Consider the following 20293-nt stretch of genomic DNA (forward strand, 5'->3'; position numbering starts at 1 on the left):
AAAGAGCGGCCGCTGATGGGTCCGCGGGCCGCAGATGTAAACTCTTCCACAGACGTTGAACCGCTTCGGTCCCCGTGAGTCGGACCGGTTCACGGCTCGGTACCGGCTCACAGCACCGGTTCTCCTCCACCTGCGTCACCGTGACTTTAAGATGCTCCGGGACGCCGCCCGGTCGTAGCCGAGGAAGGCTCCATTTTCCCGGAGCACCGCAGCGTAGGGAGCGGCGGAAGCCGCCGCTGCTCGTCCGTCTCAGGGTTCACACCGGGGAACGATCCCTTTAAACTAGCAGAGATCCGCGAGGGAGGAGGGAGAGCGGGGGGGAAACATGTCCGCCCTCTGAACCAGCACCGGGGCGGGGCCGCCGAGTGAGAACGGGCGGAAGCGCTATACTGCGGCTACTGTTGGTACGCGACACCGAGGCTTTGGGCCTACCGCGGAGCTCATATTTTGCAGTAAAAATATAAATAAAAAGCAGACTTTGTCCCGGTATCCCCTGCACCTGAGCGGTCCGATGGAAGGACAGTACATTACATCATGCTTTCCTCCTTTTTTAGCGTAAACCACAGCTGCTCCAGCGGGGACCAGTGACCGCCTGAAGCCACTCCTGCTGCGGCTATTGGTGCAACTTTGACCCGGAGCTGCTGCTGCTGCTCCCGGACAGGACAGGATGGACACCTCCTGGAGCAATTTCCTCTTTCAGGTGAGTCAGGGGGGAGGGGGTTCTCACCCCATCACATCTGATGACGTCTTACAGGTGAGCACTGCTCGTGTAGCTTCTCCTGGTATTATTTTAACCTAATTTATCCATTTTATTTGAACCTTAATTAAACCAAATCTAAACCTGGTTTCATCAAACCACAGTTAATCCGGAGTGAATCCAGAGTTTGATGGTATCATGTAGAGCTCATGACGGGGCGGGGCCACAAACAGGTGATTGTATCTGACCTGAGGGTCACATGATCAACATTTAGAATAGTGACCAATCAGAGTGTGTTTGATGTTTCGTGTTTTTGTTTCATTTTGTGATTCTTTATTTTTTGTTCTTTCCTGTCATTTTTTAAAGATTTTTATGTCTTTCGTTCTCATGTGAACACATACGAAACAAAGTTACGCACCTGAGTCCCCGTTGCGACCTTTTCTAAATAAATGAATGCATATAATATATTTGTATATTTTCTGTCATCTTGTGTATTTTTCTATGGGGTGCTGATTGTAAAGTTGCAGATGCTAAAATAAACAGCAACATTTAGCATAAAACCATGTTTAAAAACTGATGTGAATTTTTTTCTTTTCTTTTTTTATGTTACTTTTGACCAAATTTACAGCAATATTTGTGAAATTTGGGAATTTTTTTTGTCATTAAAATATAATGTCAATATTAAACCGGAATGATAAAGGCAAATCTAAATGTCAAATTTAAATCTAAATGTCACAGGTGAAACTAAATATTTAGCCAATATGCAAATTCAACGGAAGTACCAAAATAAAAGCTCATTGATGTGATGGTGGACTTGGTTGGAGGTTGGACTAATGTGGTGGTCGATGAGGATGACCTCTGGCTGTCCTCCTGACAGACTCCACCCACTGAGGCACAGACAGACACGTCTCTACAGGCTGAGCTGCTGCCGGAGCTAACAGACTCCACCCACAATCCTCCCATGGAGCACAGTGTGATGCCGCCGTCCACCGTGGACACGGCAGCACTCAGTGAGGATCCGCTGCCCGGTGAGTCTGACCTGTTCCCTAAAAAAATAAAATAAAACAGGATTTTCAAGTAAAAAGGCTTTTATTGTGAAGATGCGTTATTGTTAAATGTCAATCATATTTGTTTGTTCTTACCCGTCTATCAGATAAGCCCCTCCCACCCAAGCCAGCTCGCTCCACCCACGTGTGCTCCACCTGTAACAAGGAGTTTAAGAACAGCTACAACCTACGGCGCCATCAGTCTGTGCACACGGGCGTGCGTATGAAGGACAGGGCAGCGCGGGACAATGGGGGCGGAGCTAGGGCTCACCTGGACAAACAGGCAGTGCCGCTGTCGCTGCTGCACCTCACGCTGCCGGGCCCCACCCCCCCACAACCAGGTTCCGCCCCCTCTGACGCCCAGGATACCTTGCCGATTTCCGTATCTGTTGCCCCGGCAACCGTGGCCGTGGCCGCGCTGCCCCAGCCAGTGCAGGCGGCCGTGGTGGTGGTCGACGCCATTGAGCAGGTGAGTGACCCACATGTTCTCGTTATTAACAGATTTAAAGATCATGGTCTTTGCTCTGTCCCCTCAGAGCCCCGCCCCTACCCTTGTGTATTTCGCAGTTGTTTAATGTACTTTTCTGTGGTTTTGTGTCTTCCCTCAGAGCCCCGCCCCTCCCCCGGTGTCAAGCGCCAATCAGGTGAAGAAGAACCACGCGTGCGAGGCGTGCGGTAAAGCCTTCAGAGACGTTTACCACCTGAACCGACATCGTCTGTCGCACTCAGACGAGAAGCCGTACTCGTGTCCTGTGTGTCAGCAACGCTTCAAGAGGAAGGACCGCATGAGCTACCACGTGCGCTCGCACCAGGGCGGCGTGGAGAAGCCCTACGTCTGCCCGCACTGCGCCAAGGCCTTCTCCAGGTAGCCCCGCCCACACACCTACAGGCAGGCGGCTCCAAAGTAAAGTATAAACTCAACTTAACTTATTCTATCTTAATGTATCCTGACTTTCCTGGTCTGGCCCTATCTGAACGTGTCCTGGCACCGTGTGTCCACGCTGCGCTCTGATTGGCTGCCTGTGCTTGTGTTGCAGGCCTGATCACCTGAACAGTCACGTGCGACAGGTTCACTCCACAGAGAGACCGTTCAAATGCACGGTACGAGTTAGCCCCGCCCCCCAGGCTCAGACACGACTTTAGCACTCACACACACACGTGTTGTCTCGTAGACGTGCACGTCCGCCTTCGCCACCAGGGATCGCCTCCGGGCTCACCTGATTCGTCACGAGGAGAAAGTGCCATGTCACGTGTGTGGGAAGCTGCTGTCGGCCGCTTACATCACGGATCACATGAGGGTCCACAACCAATCACAGCACTACGCCTGCACCGTGTGCAACCGCAGTAAGACACACACACACACACATACACACTCAACTACACACAACCAAGTGAACACCAATAGACCCTTGCGACATCACGGTACATTGACGAAGCGCCATCTTGGAAGATGAAGGCACTATACGGATGCACCTGCGTGGGTGTGTTTACTTGAATAATAGAGTTATTTTTTTACTTATTGAAAGCAGCCCATGTGATAAACGATTGTCGAAGGTCGTCTACGTTTGACCTCAATATGTCAGAAGATTATGTGTACACTCTACCAGAAGCTGAGAGAAGTCAGTACAAGGAGAAACTGGGTCTGATCGGTGAGAATGACCCCTACAATGTTCCTGTTGACAAATGGAATGAAGATGTCTCTTATTTCCCAGGAGTGACTTATCCTGACATTGTGAACGACCTCGTCTTTACATCTATAGCTCATACATTATGGACCACATGAAAAGTTTCAAGGGACTAGAAGTTTACAACCAGTTTGTTTGTGGCTGGATTTGTGAAGTAGCTGCTTTTATTCATAACAGACTCCATGTGGTTAAATCCAGGGTAAGAAGGCTAATTTTTCATAATGAATCTGTAATATGAGTGTGTAATGCTGGTTTTTCAGAATCTAAGCTATTTTATTGATGACATACATTTGTGTGAAAAATTCAGTTTAGTTTAATTTATTTTAATTTAATTTAATTTCATGAAGAAAGACTTGTGTACTCCAGTCCCAGCCTGTAATAAATAAATGACTCCCCAACGTCTGCTTTTCATGTGGCGAATTCGCACGGGATAACCGAAGGGCTGAAATCTCCCTGATATGACGTCAACGCACTGCATATTGCGTAACATTCGCTAAATGTAAATAAACATGCGTCTCAGAAACAAAACAATGCGCAATCACGCATCAGATCATTCCGTGTACCCTTCGTTCTTTAGTTATTTCATTATAAAACCAAATTAAAAAACATAAAATACAGATTGTTTTTTGTTTTCTTAATTTAAAACCATAAACAGGAAAAAAAAAAAAAACAAGCTTCGTGTTTATATCACCACACAGAACGACCGGCAGACGGATTTTTATTCTGCTGCGTTTGATAAAAAATGATCTTGTATCATGTTTTCCACCTCACACTGATGGCAGAGTGTGGCAGGTTGGACTGTAACACCAAACAGTGTTACGGTCCAAATAGTTTCCAGATAATCTGGTGACTGGGCAGACTTTTGTTCCCGGTCCAGACATAAAAAGAAGCAACGCATAAATCACATTAGTGGTGAATTAAAAAGTTATTAATACATAAATAAAGCACGTAAAACATGCTCATGATATGTGGAACCAGAGGTGGTGTAATGAATCTACTGGTGCTCCTTGTTTCTTGTGATCAACTTCCGTGTGTGTTGACGACTGCTGTTAGCGATATTTATAACGTGCAAAATAAACATTTTACTGCCCTCAAAAAAACTGTAATTGTTTTTGCAAAAGTGCCAAATGGTAAAAGTTCTAACATCTATTGTTCCTCACACCAGCCTCATAGTCAGTCACCAGTTTATCTGGATACTATTTGCACCATAACACCGCAAAAGAAAACATAAACGTGAGCAGCTTTTTACGAGCTAAAACTCAAAGAACAAAAAGTACACGGATTCAGATCCCGCCTATTTCTGTCCAAATCACAGAGAGGCCTATTCACATTGGATTAGTATTACTACAGGACCTCAGAGTTCAGAAAAATATAGCAGGTAATTTGCGGGGGAATTTTTACTTTACAAATTACTGACATGGCCGATTCGCACGGGATTAACATCACTGACATTCTCTGCAATTATTACAAATCTTATGTGGTCCCTAGGTAAAACTAATCCCGTGCGAATAGAGCAAAAGTTTACCGTCGCTGTGGGATCTCTGCTTCGCTAAAAAACATTTCTTGTGGTGGCTTTTTCTTCAATCATGGCAGAGAGCTGTACATCATGTGACCTGTGAGGTCATGTGACATGGGTCTATACGGTTTTCGATCAAACCGATCAACTACAACTGTGATCATGGCTCTTGTGGAAGATATGGCTACATCAATAGACAATAGTGAATATGCAGTGGGTGCTTATATGGATCTGACATCATAGACTATACAAGGCTTTTAAAAAAGATGGATGGGTTTGGTGTCAGGGGACCTGCATAAACCTAGCTGGACAGCTAGCTTAGCAACAGATACCAATATGTACAGTACATATACACAATGTCCACTCTGAAAATAAACTAAATACACACGGGGTTCCACAAGGCTCTATATTGGGTTCCAAACTGTTTATCATGTATATTAACGATGTTTGTGATATTTTGGAAAACGTAAAATGTTTATTATATGCGGATGATACCAGCCTGTACTGCTCAGTGAAGGACCTGAAACAGCTCCTTGATAGAGTAGAAGATGAACTTACAGTCTTAAAAAATAGTTTGATCTAAACAAACTTTCAATGAATCTGAGTAAAACAAAATACATGATCTTTGGAAATAGAAAAATCAGTGATCATACAACTTTAAAAATTAATGAAACAGAAATTGTACGAGTTCCTGCAGATACATTTTTAGGAGTTACATTGATGGAAAACTTGAATGGAAATCACATATAAGTATATTAAAACAAAATGAGCAAAAACTATTGCTGTAATTGGCAAAACGATACTATATAACTCCCTCATTCTTCCTTACCTAAATTATGGCTTAGAAATAGGTGGAAACAACTACAAATCCAATGCTCATCATATTTTCCTACTCCAAAAAAAGGCAATAAGAATGATCACTAAAACAGATTTTTATTCACCAACAAACACTATTTATGTAGAACTAAATCTATTGAAAATCCATGATCTTGTTGACCTTAACACATTAGTAATGGTGTTTAAGGGAGTGGTGGCCTAGTGGTTAAGGACGCTGGGCTTGTAATTGGAGGGTTGGCCGGTTCAAGCCTCACCTGGGCCGTTACTGTGGGATGTTGAGCAAGTCCCTTAACCCCAAACTGCTCCCCAGGCGCCGCAAAAATGGCTGCCGACTGCTCCTCAGGGATTCCATTAATGTACTAACATTACATGGTCAAATAAAGGCGAAAGCCCCGATTTAATCTTTAATCTTAATCTTTAAGGCACATAATAATCTTCTACCTCCTCACATCCAGGAGCTTTTTGAACACAGGAAAAGTCTGTATAACCTCAGAGGAATCGGCATTTTAGAACAAATTTGTTTTAGTAAGAAGTCTGTTGAACGACTTGAAAGATCAAATAAAACAGTCCGGAACAGTCATAGCTTTCAAAAAGATGTATAAATCTACTATAATTCAAAAACATAAAAGCAACTGATGAAAAACACTTGAAATTGTTTATTATAAATCTTTGTGTTTTTGTCACGTGGAAGTTTGTAAACATGGTTAGGCATAATAACAATAATAATATTAATAAGTATTAACTTCAGTTAACACAGTGCGCCCCCTGGTGTCTGTAGAATAAAGTGTCTTGTCTAAATGACGTCTGTCTGTCAAATTCTGCTTGTTGTTAAACATGTGGCGCCCCCTGCTGATGGTGGTCATGTGACGTGCGTTCCAGGCTTCACCACACTGACGTACCTGCGCGTTCACGCCCAGAAACACCATGGCCAGGAGTGGAAGGACGGCGCCGGCCTGGGGGCGTCCAGCGTGGGCGGCGTGCTGCTGTGCCAGCTGTGCGGCATCCAGTGCAAGACGGCCATGCAGCTGCAGGGTCACATGGGCACGCATGCCAATCAGGAGGCTGCAGACGACCAGGGGAGCGGGGCTGAGCCCAGCGGGGCGGGGCCGAGCAGCACCGTGGGTGGCGCCGCAGAGTCCAGCCCCAGCACGGCAGCGCTGCTGGTCACCGACTGCTCCAGTTTGAACCAATCACACAGCTAGCAGGGGGAGGGGCTTAAAGGGAGGGGCGGAGTTGGACAAAGAAGAGGTGGGCTGCAGCCATTCAGGTGAGCTTCTGTGAAGTCCTGCCTCTCAACATTGGTTAGCATGTCCACCTCACAGCTAGAAGATCCTGGGTTCAAGCCCCGGTGTGGACACTTGGGTCCTTTCTGTGTGGAGTTTGCATGTTCTCCTCGTGCTGTGTGCTTCCTCCACAATCCATAAACAACATGACTGTTAGGTTGATTAGAATCTCTAAATTGCCCGTAGGAGTGTGAGGGTTGTTTGTCTGTGTGTTGCCCTGCGATGGACTGGCGCCCTGTCCAGGGTGTACCCCAGCCTTGCGCCCAGTGTGAGCCAGAGATGGACAATGGCAGACCCTGAAAATGGATGGATGGATTATCCCCACACTTCCTAAGGGTATCTTGAGGGACCTTTACTCTCCCTTATACAGTGCGTTGACACGCTCTGGTGGCTAGAGAGTAAATCACAGGCTGTTGAAGGTCTTCCACACAAGAGTCCTATCCTCAGAGTTTGTGCGTCTTTAGCAGTCTGTGATTTACTCTCTAACTTCAGCCACCAGAGCGTGTCAGCACACTGTTTCAGGGAGAGTAAAGATCCCTTTGGAGAGCTGAGGTGTGTTCCATAAAGGAGGTTTAACAAACTCTGAGTCTATCCATAAATTCTGGGTCAACATACCCAGTGATGGGAAACTCTGTGTATCTGATTCATTACAGCTGGTATGAAGTGGGTTAATCAACCCTGAGTATGTAAACCTTGGGTTACTGACATGCACGCACGCGATTAAAAGCCATCATCAATGGATGAGAGATTACACTAACTACCATGGCAACCACCCAGAAGAGAGTGATATATTCACCCTGATGGTGAAATAAGCTGATGTTTGATGAATATGATCCTGTTCTAAAGGTGTTTTCAGTCTTCAGTGATTATAGTGATTAAATCACCTGTAATTAATAACACTTTATGATCACTTCATCACTTTATCTCTTCAGTGACGTGACGAGTGGTAAATAATATGAATAAAATGTGTCTGTAGAGACGTGGCAGCAGCAGAGGATGACTACATAGAGAGTCCTCCTGTTACACTGGATATAAACACAGTGACTGCTGCTTGATATCGAATCAATTATATTGATTTTTAAAGTAATATTGTCGCCAGAGTCATCTATACATCCTAAAAAATGTCATAAGAAAAAAACTGAAGCAGGACGCGAACCTGCTTACTACAGACGTCAGTAGATGTTTTAATGCAGATCAACCTCTCAGTGTCTTTCACTTAATGATCTATATCTACAATGTTATAAATAAAATTACCGTTTGCAAAAACAAACAAAAAAAAACATAAATCAACACAACATTAATAATGATGTGAACACGTCTGTGGTGTGTGATGTCACTAATGTGTTTCAGAGAAAAGTGTTAAGGTTCATTAAAGTGTTCAGGTGGGCGGAGCCAGGTAGAAACCCAGGGTTTCTTTGATAAAACCTGCCAGTGACCAGGTTTAGTTCACGGACAATGTTGCCATGGTAACATACTCAGAGAAGAACATACCTCACGTTTAGGAATGAGATACTCAGAGTTTCCCTCATTTGAGCCTGAACATACTCGGAGTTTGAACATAACCTGCTTTATGGAATAAACCTTTGTTCTTCTCTGCTTCGTTGTCTACTACAAAACCTCAGAGTTAGAACTGTCGCCCCCTGTGGTCACATTTGTTTTGATCCTTTTTCTGTAAACAAGATGTTTACATCAACATCTTTAACTTTTCCTGTTTATTTAGAGAAAACAAAAGCAGCACAAGTTGTTATTGTGACTGAAAAATCTACTAAATAATCTATAAATCAGGCTGAATGTTTCACTCCAATAGAAAACAATGGGATGTTTACAGGCAGTGGTGCCGTGTGACATCATCAGTCATGTGATTTAAAGATGGAGGAACACAGGCTCTAAAACTGTAAAGTAGTCCTGTTTATAAAATTAGATGAATATGGTTCATAATAATGTGTGTTTGTCACATTGACATAGATACTAATAAGGACATTTCAAAGACCCCTTGAAGATGGACAGTAATGATGTGTACGTGTGTGCGTGTGTGTAAAGAAGAACAGTGACTTTAAGTTGTGTTACAGTTGATGTTTTGTTGTGTTTCTGTGTTTCAGAGCGTCTCCTGAGACCTGACGTCCTTTTTCTATTTAAAATTTCTACTTTTTCTGTGTTTTTCTCTTCTGGCAGCTGCTCTCACACACACACTCACACATTGTAAACACACACACATACACACGTTACTGTGTATCAAGCTGCTTTCTTTCTCAGTGTTTGTGTGTGAACATCTGAGGGGTATTCCAGAAAGCAGGTTATGTTCAAACTCTGAGTATCCCATTCCTGAAGGCGAGGTATGTTCTTCTCTGAGTCTGTTACCATGGTAACATTTTCCATGAACTAAGCCAGCTCACTGTCAGGTTTTGTCTAAATAACCCTGGGTTTCTACCTGGCTCCGCCCACCTGAACACCGCTTCTCCAGGAACACTTTAATGTTCCTTGACACTTTTCTCTGACACACATTAGTGACATCACACACCACAGACGTGTTCACATCATTACTAATGTTTTTTTGCTTTATGTGTTTTTTGCACACTATAGTTTTCTTTCTAACATTGTAGATGTTGATCATTTAGTGAAAAACACAGAGATTGATCTGCATTAAAACATCTACTGACGTCTGTAGTAAAGTTTCCTGGATACAAACCTGTGGAGAATGTAAAGGAGATGATAATTTAAATAAATCCACATTATTTTGTACTGTAATACAGGTGACCGTGGATGTATAGTTACCAAAATGTTAAAGTTACGGTGGCGCAGCTGGTAAGGAAGTGCGTTTGGGCACGAAGGGTCGGGACATCCAGACGACTCTGGCGACTACATTACATTAAAAATCAATATAAATGGCGTAACGTCAAGCGTCCGTCGCTGTCTTTATAGCTGCTGCAGCGAAAGGGCTGTATACTTCCTCTACTTACTGGGGTCAATGAAAGTGGAATACACCTTTTAAATTATAGTGACATTTTGAGTGAACTCATCCTTTAGAAACTCTGTAAGTTGATGATTTCAACCGTAAGTACAGGTGGAGCTGTCTATGATAAGAGCTGTAAATGTACGGCTGTAGAAGAAGTGATCAGTCCTCCCAGCGATGATGCCCCGCCTCCACACACATATTGTATTCATATTATTCCCTGGTCGTCACGTCACTGGTGCGTTGAAGTGATGAAGCGACCAAAAAGTGTGACTAATCACGGGCGATTTAAGTGACTATAGTTACTAAAGGTGTGTTCCGTGTGAACACCTTTAGAACAGGCTCATATTCCTCTATAAACGCCGGCTTATTTCACCATCAGGGTGAATAAATCACTCTCTTCCGGGTGGTTACCATGGTAGTTCGTGTTATCTTTGCTCCATTGATGATGGCTTTTTATTGCGCTTGTGCACATAAGTAACCCAAGGTTTACATACTCATACTTAATACCAATGAAATTAGATACCCAGAGTTTCCCATCGCGGGGTATGTTGACCCTGAGATTATGGATAAACTCAGAGTTTGTTAACCCTCCTTTATGGAATACACCTCTGGACTGAGCTCTGTGACTTCCTCTGGATGACCTCTGACCTTTGTAGCTTGTGTTCTCCGTGCACATTGATTGTACTTCCTGTAATAAAGAGTGCATGTGTACGTGCACGTCTTCTGTCCTTTGTGTCAACTGGTCCTTCGTCGTCCTCGGCCCAGTAACACCACAGTCTCACCACTAGGGGGAGTGCTTACTGTGACGTCATAACACCATAGAAGCTCTGCTGCAGGGATGTATTCCCTTCAAAATAAAAGCACAGGAGTCTTTAAAAATGTGTTTTGATCGACAAATGCTCAAAAGTGACAGAAAAAAGTAGGACAGTTAGTTTAAATTGGTAAATAATGGGCATGAAAAATGGTGACTGTGGTTAAATTGGCAAAAAAAATCATGAAATATGGTGAAAAGAGGTTAAAAGTGACAATAATGGGTCAACATTTGTGACATTAGGTGTAAAAGTGGTAGAAAGGGTTTATAAGTGCTGAACATGTCTGGAAAATAGAAAAATGTGTAGAAAAGTCATTGAAATGTGATGTCGAAGTGTCATAAATGTAGCAAAAATACATTAAAAGGAGCAAAAATATGCCAAGAAAAAGTGAATAAAATAGGTTAAAATATGGTGAGTTTGGTGTAATTGCAAAAAAAATGGGCTCAAATTGTTGAGAAATTTTTTTAGTTTCTCGAAGACATCTGGCCAACCCCTCCCAGTGTCTTGCAATCTCAAATAGGGTCGTGACACCAAGGTTGAGAACCCCTGAGTTAACTGGTTATTAGAGGTGTCCCGATCCGATATTGATCGTATATCGGTCCGATAACAGCCAGAAAATAAATATCGAATTTTATCGGCCTGCACCTAAAATCACTGATATAAGTTCTCTGATAAAATGTTCTGCTCCAACACTTGGTTCACACTCTAACACAATAACCTACTGCTGACTATTGTTCTCTGTTTGAGGAACATCACTTAATCAACAATTTACTAACATTCCACACTACAAAATACGTCATAAATGTATATATGATTTGTGCTGATATCGGATAGTATTGGTATCGGCCGATACGCAAGTATTGATATTGGTATCATATCGGAAGTGAAAAAGTTGTATCGGGACATCCCTACCGGTTATTGAGCTGGTTAACGGTGGGTTAACTAGTTATTGAGCTGGTTAACGGTGGGTTAACTAGTTATTGAGCTGGTTAACGGTGGGTTAACTAGTTATTGAGCTGGTTAACGGTGGGTTAACTAGTTATTGAGCTGGTTAACGGTGGGTTAACTAGTTATTGAGCTGGTTAACGGTGGGTTAACTGGTTATTGCGCTGGTTAACGGTGGGTTAACTAGTTATTGCGCTGGTTAACGGTGGGTTAACTGGTTATTGAGCTGGTTAACGGTGGGTTAACTGGTTATTGCGCTGGTTAACGGTGGGTTAACTAGTTATTGAGCTGGTTAACGGTGGGTTAACTGGTTATTGAGCTGGTTAACGGTGGGTTAACTGGTTATTGAGCTGGTTAACGGTGGGTTAACTGGTTATTGAGCTGGTTAACGGTGGGTTAACTGGTTATTGAGCTGGTTAACGGTGGGTTAACTGGTTATTGAGCTGGTTAACGGTGGGTTAACTAGTTATTGCGCTGGTTAACGGTGGGTTAACTGGTTATTGAGCTGGTTAACGGTGGGTTAACTAGTTATTGCGCTGGTTAACGGTGGGTTAACTGGTTATTGAGCTGGTTAACGGTGGGTTAACTGGTTATTGCGCTGGTTAACGGTGGGTTAACTGGTTATTGAGCTGGTTAACGGTGGGTTAACTGGTTATTGCGCTGTTAACGGTGGGTTAACTGGTTATTGAGCTGGTTAACGGTGGGTTAACTGGTTATTGAGCTGGTTAACGGTGGGTTAACTGGTTATTGAGCTGGTTAACGGTGGGTTAACTGGTTATTGAGCTGGTTAACGGTGGGTTAACTGGTTATTGAGCTGGTTAACGGTGGGTTAACTAGTTATTGAGCTGGTTAACGGTGGGTTAACTGGTTATTGAGCTGGTTAACGGTGGGTTAACTAGTTATTGAGCTGGTTAACGGTGGGTTAACTGGTTATTGAGCTGGTTAACGGTGGGTTAACTGGTTATTGAGCTGGTTAACGGTGGGTTAACTAGTTATTGAGCTGGTTAACGGTGGGTTAACTGGTTATTGAGCTGGTTAACGGTGGGTTAACTAGTTATTGAGCTGGTTAACGGTGGGTTAACTGGTTGTCGGTAGCTCCGCCCCTCCTCCGGCCTCGGAGCTCCTCCTCCGGCAGCAGAGCAGCCGCTAACCCGCTAACGAACGCTGTGCTGCCGATCAACCGTCCGCTGCTTCCATCGGGACACAGGAACGTGAAGAGAAGCCCTGCTGGATGAGCCCTCTCACAGTACCGGTCCAAACCGGCCTCTCCGGGCTGTTTCCTCAATGTTTGTCCGGGCGGGATGAAGCGAGCTGTCCGGTGGAGGCCCGGAGCTAACGGTGCTAACAGCGGCTAGCTGCGACGCAGCCGGGCAGAGAGCGTCAAAAATCGGCTTTTCCTCCCACCGAGGCTCGCTGCTAAGACATGACATCGTCTACCTAACCAGGCCGGGTGTGTAGCGGGGTTTTTACGGGGTTTAATGCATGTTTTAGTGCATGTTTTTAGACCCAGAGGGGTAAGTAGGTCAGTGCAGCTGAGCGATGTTCGTTAAAGTGGGTCAAAGATGGTTAGCTGTTAGCGGCTAACCAGTTTAGCCTATAATTTAATTACACTGAATAAACCAGGGGTGTTGAACTAATGATAAACCTTATTATTTTGATGTAAAGTGAGTGAAACCAGTAAAATCAACACTTTATTTGTGTTCAAAAGTTCACATTTATTAACCCTTTAACAACCTCACCAAAAGCGACGAAATGTTTACAATTCTCTTGTCCTTCAGAGTGTAATAACTAGATGTGTTTTTAATTTACCAAATGTTGAGATGTCACTTAATGACCTCAGAACAAAATGATCTCAAAGGGTGAAAAAGTCAACAATAAACATTTTAATACCAAAAATCTTCCTGATTGATTGATTGATTGATTGATTGATTGATTGATTGATTGAGCCGATGAATGGTTTGTGATCACTGTTTTCTGACTGTGCAATATTTTTAGTCGATTAATTGTTTGATCTGTTTCCACCTGATTATTGATTGGATTTGGTGATTAACGTAATAACCTGTGCTCAGGTGTGTGAGGAGCCTGGCTCAGCGGCGTAGCTCCTCCCTCTCTTGACGGCCTGGCTCAGCGGCGTAGCTCCTCCCCTTCCTGACGGCCTGGCTCCACGGCGTAGCTCCTCCCTCTCCTGACGGCGGCGGTGGCTCTATGATGGCGTTCCACGGCTCGGCGCGGCAGCAGCAGACAGTCGTCGGCGAACTGTTCCCCGGTTCTGAGCTGGGTCATAAATACTTCTGTGTGAATTCCTCCTGTGGAGCTCCATCCTCAGGCCTCGGAGCCACGCCCAGCCTCACGGCCCCCACTGCCCCCGCCGGGGCCCCCCGGCACCCCACGGCTCTGGGAGGGAGCGCCGGTGGTGGGGCGGCCGTCCCCCAGCCCTTCACCAACCCCGCCAGTGAAGTACCGAGTCCTGCTGAGATGGAGCCAGACCGACCAATTGGATATGGAGCCTTTGGAGTCGTGTGGTGAGGACAGTCGATCATGCTAACAATAATGTTATTGATGGTAACAATTAGAGCTTATTATTTTGTAGTCTACTAATTTATCCGTTATTTTTTCGATTAGTCAAGTAGTCACAACACTAATTCTGTATTGAAGCACATATTTTAGCTGTTATTTTAACACCTGTGAACGTGTCCCTGTTGTGCTGTGACAGCATGTTTAACACAGAGGAATTAAAATAACAATGATATAAAACGTGTGTTTGTAGTTTACTCAAGGCTCGGGACTGCGACAAAAATGGTCGCATATGCGAGTATATTTTCAGTATATGTGAGTGAAAAGTTTATCTGGTCGCATTCGTGCGAGTGTGTATGGTTGACCTTATTTTGGACGGAGCAGCTGAACGCTTCATCGCGTCCCACGGAGTGCACTTCTCTCTCTCTCTCTCCACGCTGCAGCACTGCAAGCAATATTATTAATGCTAACAGTGCTGTTAATAATGCTAACAATAATGTTAATAATTTGAACAATAATGTTAATAATGCTAACAATAATTGTAATAATGCTAATTATCCTGTTCATAATGCTGACAATGTTAACAATCCTACCAAGTGTTAATGATAACTGTTAATAATGCTAACAAATATATTATTAATGGTAACAGTAACATTAATAATGCTAACAATTTTGCCAGCAATAATTTTAATAATGCTAGCAATGATGTTCATAATGCTAACAATGTTAATAATCCTACTAATAGTGTTAATGATGATAACTGTCCTGTTAATAATGCTAACTGTACAGTAAATAATGCCAACTGTCCTGTTGAGGTAACAGTAAAGCTAATATTGCTAACAGCTAAGTAAATGCTCATAGTAATTTGATCAGTTAGATTTTTCTCTCTGCTCTCTAAATGTTTTCAGTCATTTTGTTGGTGACGTTTTGGTGCTGGTTAGTCAATTCTCAACGTGTCTCCTTGTATTTCTGGCTGTTTTGTGTCATGTTGTCATAGTTACTGATAAATGAAAGGAGCGTGTGGTCTCCTGCAGGTCGGTGACGGACCCTCGGGATGGGAGGAAGGTGGCGCTGAAGAAGATGCCAAATGTCTTCCAAAACCTGGTGTCGTGTAAGAGGGTTTTCAGAGAGCTGAGGATGCTGTGCTTCTTCAAACACGACAATGTAAGAACAGCTCGTTGATCAGCGTTTCTCACGATGTTCCTCTACTCATGGTCTCTTTGTTCTTCTGCAGGTTCTCTCAGCTCTGGACATCCTACAGCCTCCTCAGATCGACTGCTTTGAAGAAATGTATCCTTCACTGTCTGTTTGGTTGGTTTTTTATTGTCTGTATTTGTGTCTGTGTGCAGGGGTGTTGGACTGGGGTGGGGTTAGGGGTTGTTAAGCACAGTTTAGCATTAAAACAGTTATTCATGCTGCAGCAGCAGCAGTGAAAGTGAAAATGGTACGACCCGCATGTGCGTGCTGTGGATCTGACGTGGAGCGGGAGATAGACAGCAGCAGGAAACCATGTCTTTCCTGAAGAAAGGAAAACCAGGCCATAAACACAGAGAAAGTAGAGGGAGAGCAGGTGAAATCACCTGTTTACTTAATTCTTCAGCTTTAAAATACTCACATCTTTATTCAGGCAAAAAATTATTTAGTTTGAAATAAACTACGTGCACTCTCGTGTATTTAAATGCTGGATCATTCCTTTTGCACGTCATCAAATCTTAATTGGAAATAAAGACTAAATTTTGCTGCCACCAAGTCGTCGGCAGCTGGTTAGAGTTAATCTAATCGTTCTATATTTACCTTTTATAAACTTTTGTACACGTTTACTTTGTGTATGTGAATGTCTATTAGTTAAACGCCCCCCCCACCCCCCTCCCCAAATAAAAACTTATCAACCGCCCCAAAATTGTAGCAAAAGTATGTCACAAACACAATATTCAATAAACCACTAAAACATAACAAGCAATGGATATGGAGTCATTAGGTGTGTGTGTGTGTGTGCGTGTGTGTGTCCTTAACTCCTGTCAGTTATGTGATCACTGAGTTGATGCAGAGCGACCTTCACAAAGTCATCGTTTCTCCTCAACCTCTCACAACTGACCACATCAAAGTCTTCCTGTACCAGATCCTCAGAGGTCACACACACACACACACACACACACACACACACACAGCAGTACTGAAACAGAAGTGTGTGTTTGTGTTGCAGGTCTGAAGTATCTTCACTCCGCTGGGATTCTGCACCGTGACATCAAACCTGGCAACCTGCTGGTGAACAGTAACTGTTTGCTAAAGGTTAGCATTAGCATTAGCGTTGACGCTGCAGCGCCTCCTGTCTTTCTAATCCTTCTGTTTTATTTGTTCCTGTCAGATCTGTGACTTTGGGCTGGCCCGGGTGGAGGAGCCCGACCCCTCGCGTCACATGACCCAGGAGGTGGTGACCCAATACTACCGAGCTCCGGAGGTTCTGATGGGCTGCAGACACTACGGCTCGGCCATCGACGTGTGGTCGGTCGGATGCATCTTCGCTGAGCTGCTGGGACGACGCATCCTGTTCCAGGCCCAGAGCCCCATCCAGCAGGTGAACCAAATAACCCACTACACCGCGTGTTCTCGTATGATTTGATTGGTCAAAGCTGAGTGTTTGTTCTCCTTCAGCTGGACCTGATCACAGACCTGCTGGGGACACCCCCACTGTCCGCTCTGACGTCTGCCTGTGAGGGAGCACGAGCTCACATTCTCAGAGGACCGCACAAACCGGTAGGACACACACACACACGCACACACAAGCACACCGCTGACCCGTGTTTATGTGCAGCCGTCGCTCTCCGTGCTCTACATGCTGTCGGACGGGGCGACCCACGAGGCCGTCCACCTCCTGTGTCGGATGCTGGTCTTTGACCCGGTGAGTGTTGGTGTATCACTTCAACTGGTCATTGTAATAACTGGTGACGTTTTCATGTAATGATCTGAACACAATAAAGCTCTGCATTCACTTAGTTTATACTGCAGCAGTCACAGGATAACATGATCACCAGTCCAACCAGAAAACCTACTGCTACCTGTCTGTATAAAACCAATTTGTTGATGAAATATTTTTTGTGAATTTATATTGTCTCTCTTTTTTTTTTTTTTACTACTATTTATTTATTTAGGCTACTTTTTTTTTACTTATCATTTATTCAAAAAAATTACATTTCTTAAAAAGTTTTGTTATTAATATATATTATATGATATAAAGAAACACTGAAAGTGTGTTATGTAACACTGTAAACATTTAGATGGTGAGTTAAGACCACAGAACGTTCTGTGACTCTTGGATTTTGTTTTGTTTAATTTTTATTTACAAGGAGAGAAAAACATATTTCTCACAAAAAATGTCAACATAAATGATAAATCTTAACAATATATATTGCTAGTTGTCCTTTTGATAATGCTAACAATGTTATTACAGAGTAACTTTCCTGTTATTAATGCTAACTAGCCTTTTGATAATGCTAACAGTAAACTAGACAATTATTTTTTTTAAAGAATATGTAAATGTTTCTCTGTTCCTGCGTCACTGGTTGAAGGATCGATGTTTGAACTTGTCTCTCCTCAGACTAAGAGGATCTCAGGCAGCGACGCACTGTCCCACCCGTACCTGGACGAGGGGCGTCTGCGCTACCACACGTGTATGTGCCAATGCTGCTACTCCGTGCCCAGCGGCAGAGTTTACACACGCGACTTTGAACCCGTTGCAGAACGACCGTTTAGCCACAGCTACGAGAACAGCCTGCTGTCAGTGTGGCAGGGCAAAGGTAGGGGTGTGTGTGTAAATGGTAAATGGACATGATTTATATAGAGCTTTATCACCACTGAAACAGTCTCAAAGCTTTACATATCAGCTCATTCACCCAATCACTCTCACATTCACACACCAGTGGGACAGGACTGACATGCAAGGCACTAGTCGACCACTAGGAGCAACTTAGGGTTCAGTGTTTTGCCCAAGGACACTTCGACACATAGTCAGGTACTGGGATCGAACCCCCAACCTCTCGATCAGAAGACGACCCACTACCACCTGATCCACGGTCGCCCCGTGTGTGAGTGCGCACGCGCTCACTCTGACTTCCTGTTTTTCCAGAGCTCATTCATCGTTTCATTACTGAGCACCAACAGGGGAAACGAGTGCCACTGTGCATCAACCCTCAGAGCGCTGCCTTCAAGACCTTCATCAGGTAAAAGCAGCCCACTACACAGACGCACTAACGACGGGACGGGAGCTGACATAGCAAGCTTTTAACGAGCTGTGTGTGTGTTGCCAGGTCAACGGCATGGCATTCGTCAAAGGTCTCAAGGAAGGAGGAAAGATGAGCGCTCAGAGCGGCGAGGGCGGTTTGGGGAAGGATTTTATTCTTTCTCTTTTTTTGAAAATGTTCCTTCTGGAGGAGAAGAAGAAGAAGAAGAAGCGGACGTTCCTAAACCTCCACATCCTGCGTTTCCTCCTCCCACACACGCCCTGACCCTGAACGTAAGCGAGTGTTGGTAGACAGCGCGTGAGCCGTGTGACTCGTTTGGTAGAACTTGATTTTGAAGTCATTCCAGCCACGTGCGACGTGCTTTAACCACGGAGTACCATTGCCGTTTCCTCCACTCGGCGTTTGAACTCATCGCTCAGTGTTCCTGCCTCACTCACACAATAATGCAACGCTCCACATGTAGCAGGACAATAATCAGGAACCCTTTCCCACATTTCTGCTAACGCGGTGCCAAACCTTCAGTGGCTCCACCCCTTTTCAGCTGCGCTGACCTCCGTTTTATTAGCTCCTAATTTATTGCGTGTTTGAAGAGTGTGTTTGTGTTTGAAAAAAACCTCTTTCTACTTCTGTGGTTACCTCGTTTACCTCAAACTAAGAAAAATGACCCTAGATAAAAGGAATCAGAAACTGGAGGTCAAGAACCCAACGGTGGACAGGCCGTGAACCTTTGTACGTGACTGAAATCCTCACCGCGGTGTTTCCCTTGTCCTTTTGTAAAGTTTTTACCTCGCCATCACAGACGCTACTGTTACATCTCACGCCACACGGGGCGCTAACAGAGTTTTCCTTCAGATACCGTCAACACTTTTTGACCTTTTGTTGGCGATGGATGCCTGAAGGTCAGAGCGCATGGAGAGGGCGTGGCCTCCAACACTCCAGGGGGCGCCCTGTCCTGTCGTGGTTGTTTCAGTGCGTCGGGATGTCTCAGTTTATTCTCAGTGATGTGTTAAAGAGGCGGAGCCACAAAGCTCATCTGAGCTTTTGTTGCTAAAAGTTTTCTAAGGTCCGCCTCCTCTTGGACCGATGAAGGTGCCGTGTTTATCCTTTTCTTTAATGGCGGTGGTTACTGCGTTTTCTCAAACCACTACGTCTTGGTTCTAAAATGCAAACTCTGAATCATGTTCCAGTGGTGACGTGCACTCTTGGTTTGTTTATCCAGAGGAAGTCTGGAGTGTGGCGCCCCCTATGGCCCGATCTGTAAATGTGCGTGTGTGTGTGTGTACAGCAGAGGTGGGCGTGTGCTTGTTTTATTATTAGCATCACTGCAAGAAGTGGTTTTAGGGTTAGCGTTGTTTTATCCAAAGGTGGATTTAGGTTTTTTTTTTTTATCCAGACGTTGGACGCGATGGCGTCAGGACGGATGGCGGCGCGCTGGCGTCGCTATGAATCCTTTCCGTGATCGTGGTGTGTTCAGGGTCTCGGGACGAACCAACCCCTTCCCTTGTTTTCCTGAGATAAAAGAGTAACTTGATGTTTATTATCCTGGATGTTTGTCTTTGTTTTTACGCTTTCCCACGGATACTTGAATTTCTTAAATCTGTTTAGTTAAAAAGTAGGAAATAAACAAACACTGGACGCAACAACAATGTCTGTTTATTGTTCATGGACAAACATTTACATTTTAGTCGGTTTTTATTAACAAGGTCAGACAAATTAGTGCGTGTGTGTGTGTGTGTGTGTGTGCACGAGTGCATGTGCACGTGTGTG

General features: G+C 44.2%; 2 protein-coding genes across 3 annotated transcripts; both read left to right on the plus strand.

The window, feature by feature from the left end:
- Positions 1–9674, plus strand: maza (MYC-associated zinc finger protein a (purine-binding transcription factor)). 2 transcript variants are annotated; one of them, XM_028455075.1, is made up of 9 exons: positions 1–404; positions 555–700; positions 1575–1725; positions 1851–2212; positions 2352–2608; positions 2781–2844; positions 2916–3087; positions 6661–7048; positions 9164–9674. In XM_028455075.1, the coding sequence occupies exons 2-8, from the start codon at positions 668–670 to the stop codon at positions 6981–6983; spliced, it is 1362 nt and encodes a 453-aa protein (XP_028310876.1). In that variant the 5' UTR covers positions 1–404; positions 555–667; the 3' UTR covers positions 6984–7048; positions 9164–9674. The 2 variants fall into 2 exon arrangements, with proteins under 2 accessions (XP_028310876.1, XP_028310875.1); XM_028455074.1 differs by having other exon boundaries at positions 1–700.
- A 3184-nt stretch (positions 9675–12858) lies between these two features.
- Positions 12859–20166, plus strand: nlk1 (nemo-like kinase, type 1). Its single transcript, XM_028455309.1, has 12 exons — positions 12859–13224; positions 13844–14296; positions 15323–15452; positions 15523–15578; positions 16311–16417; positions 16492–16577; positions 16654–16863; positions 16941–17042; positions 17101–17187; positions 17884–18082; positions 18412–18505; positions 18593–20166. The coding sequence occupies exons 2-12, from the start codon at positions 13980–13982 to the stop codon at positions 18639–18641; spliced, it is 1437 nt and encodes a 478-aa protein (XP_028311110.1). The 5' UTR covers positions 12859–13224; positions 13844–13979; the 3' UTR covers positions 18642–20166.
- Positions 20167–20293: the final 127 nt, after the last annotated feature.

Source organism: Gouania willdenowi, chromosome 8 (assembly GCF_900634775.1).
Source record: "Gouania willdenowi chromosome 8, fGouWil2.1, whole genome shotgun sequence".
In the NCBI taxonomy this organism is placed as follows: domain Eukaryota; kingdom Metazoa; phylum Chordata; class Actinopteri; order Blenniiformes; family Gobiesocidae; genus Gouania; species Gouania willdenowi.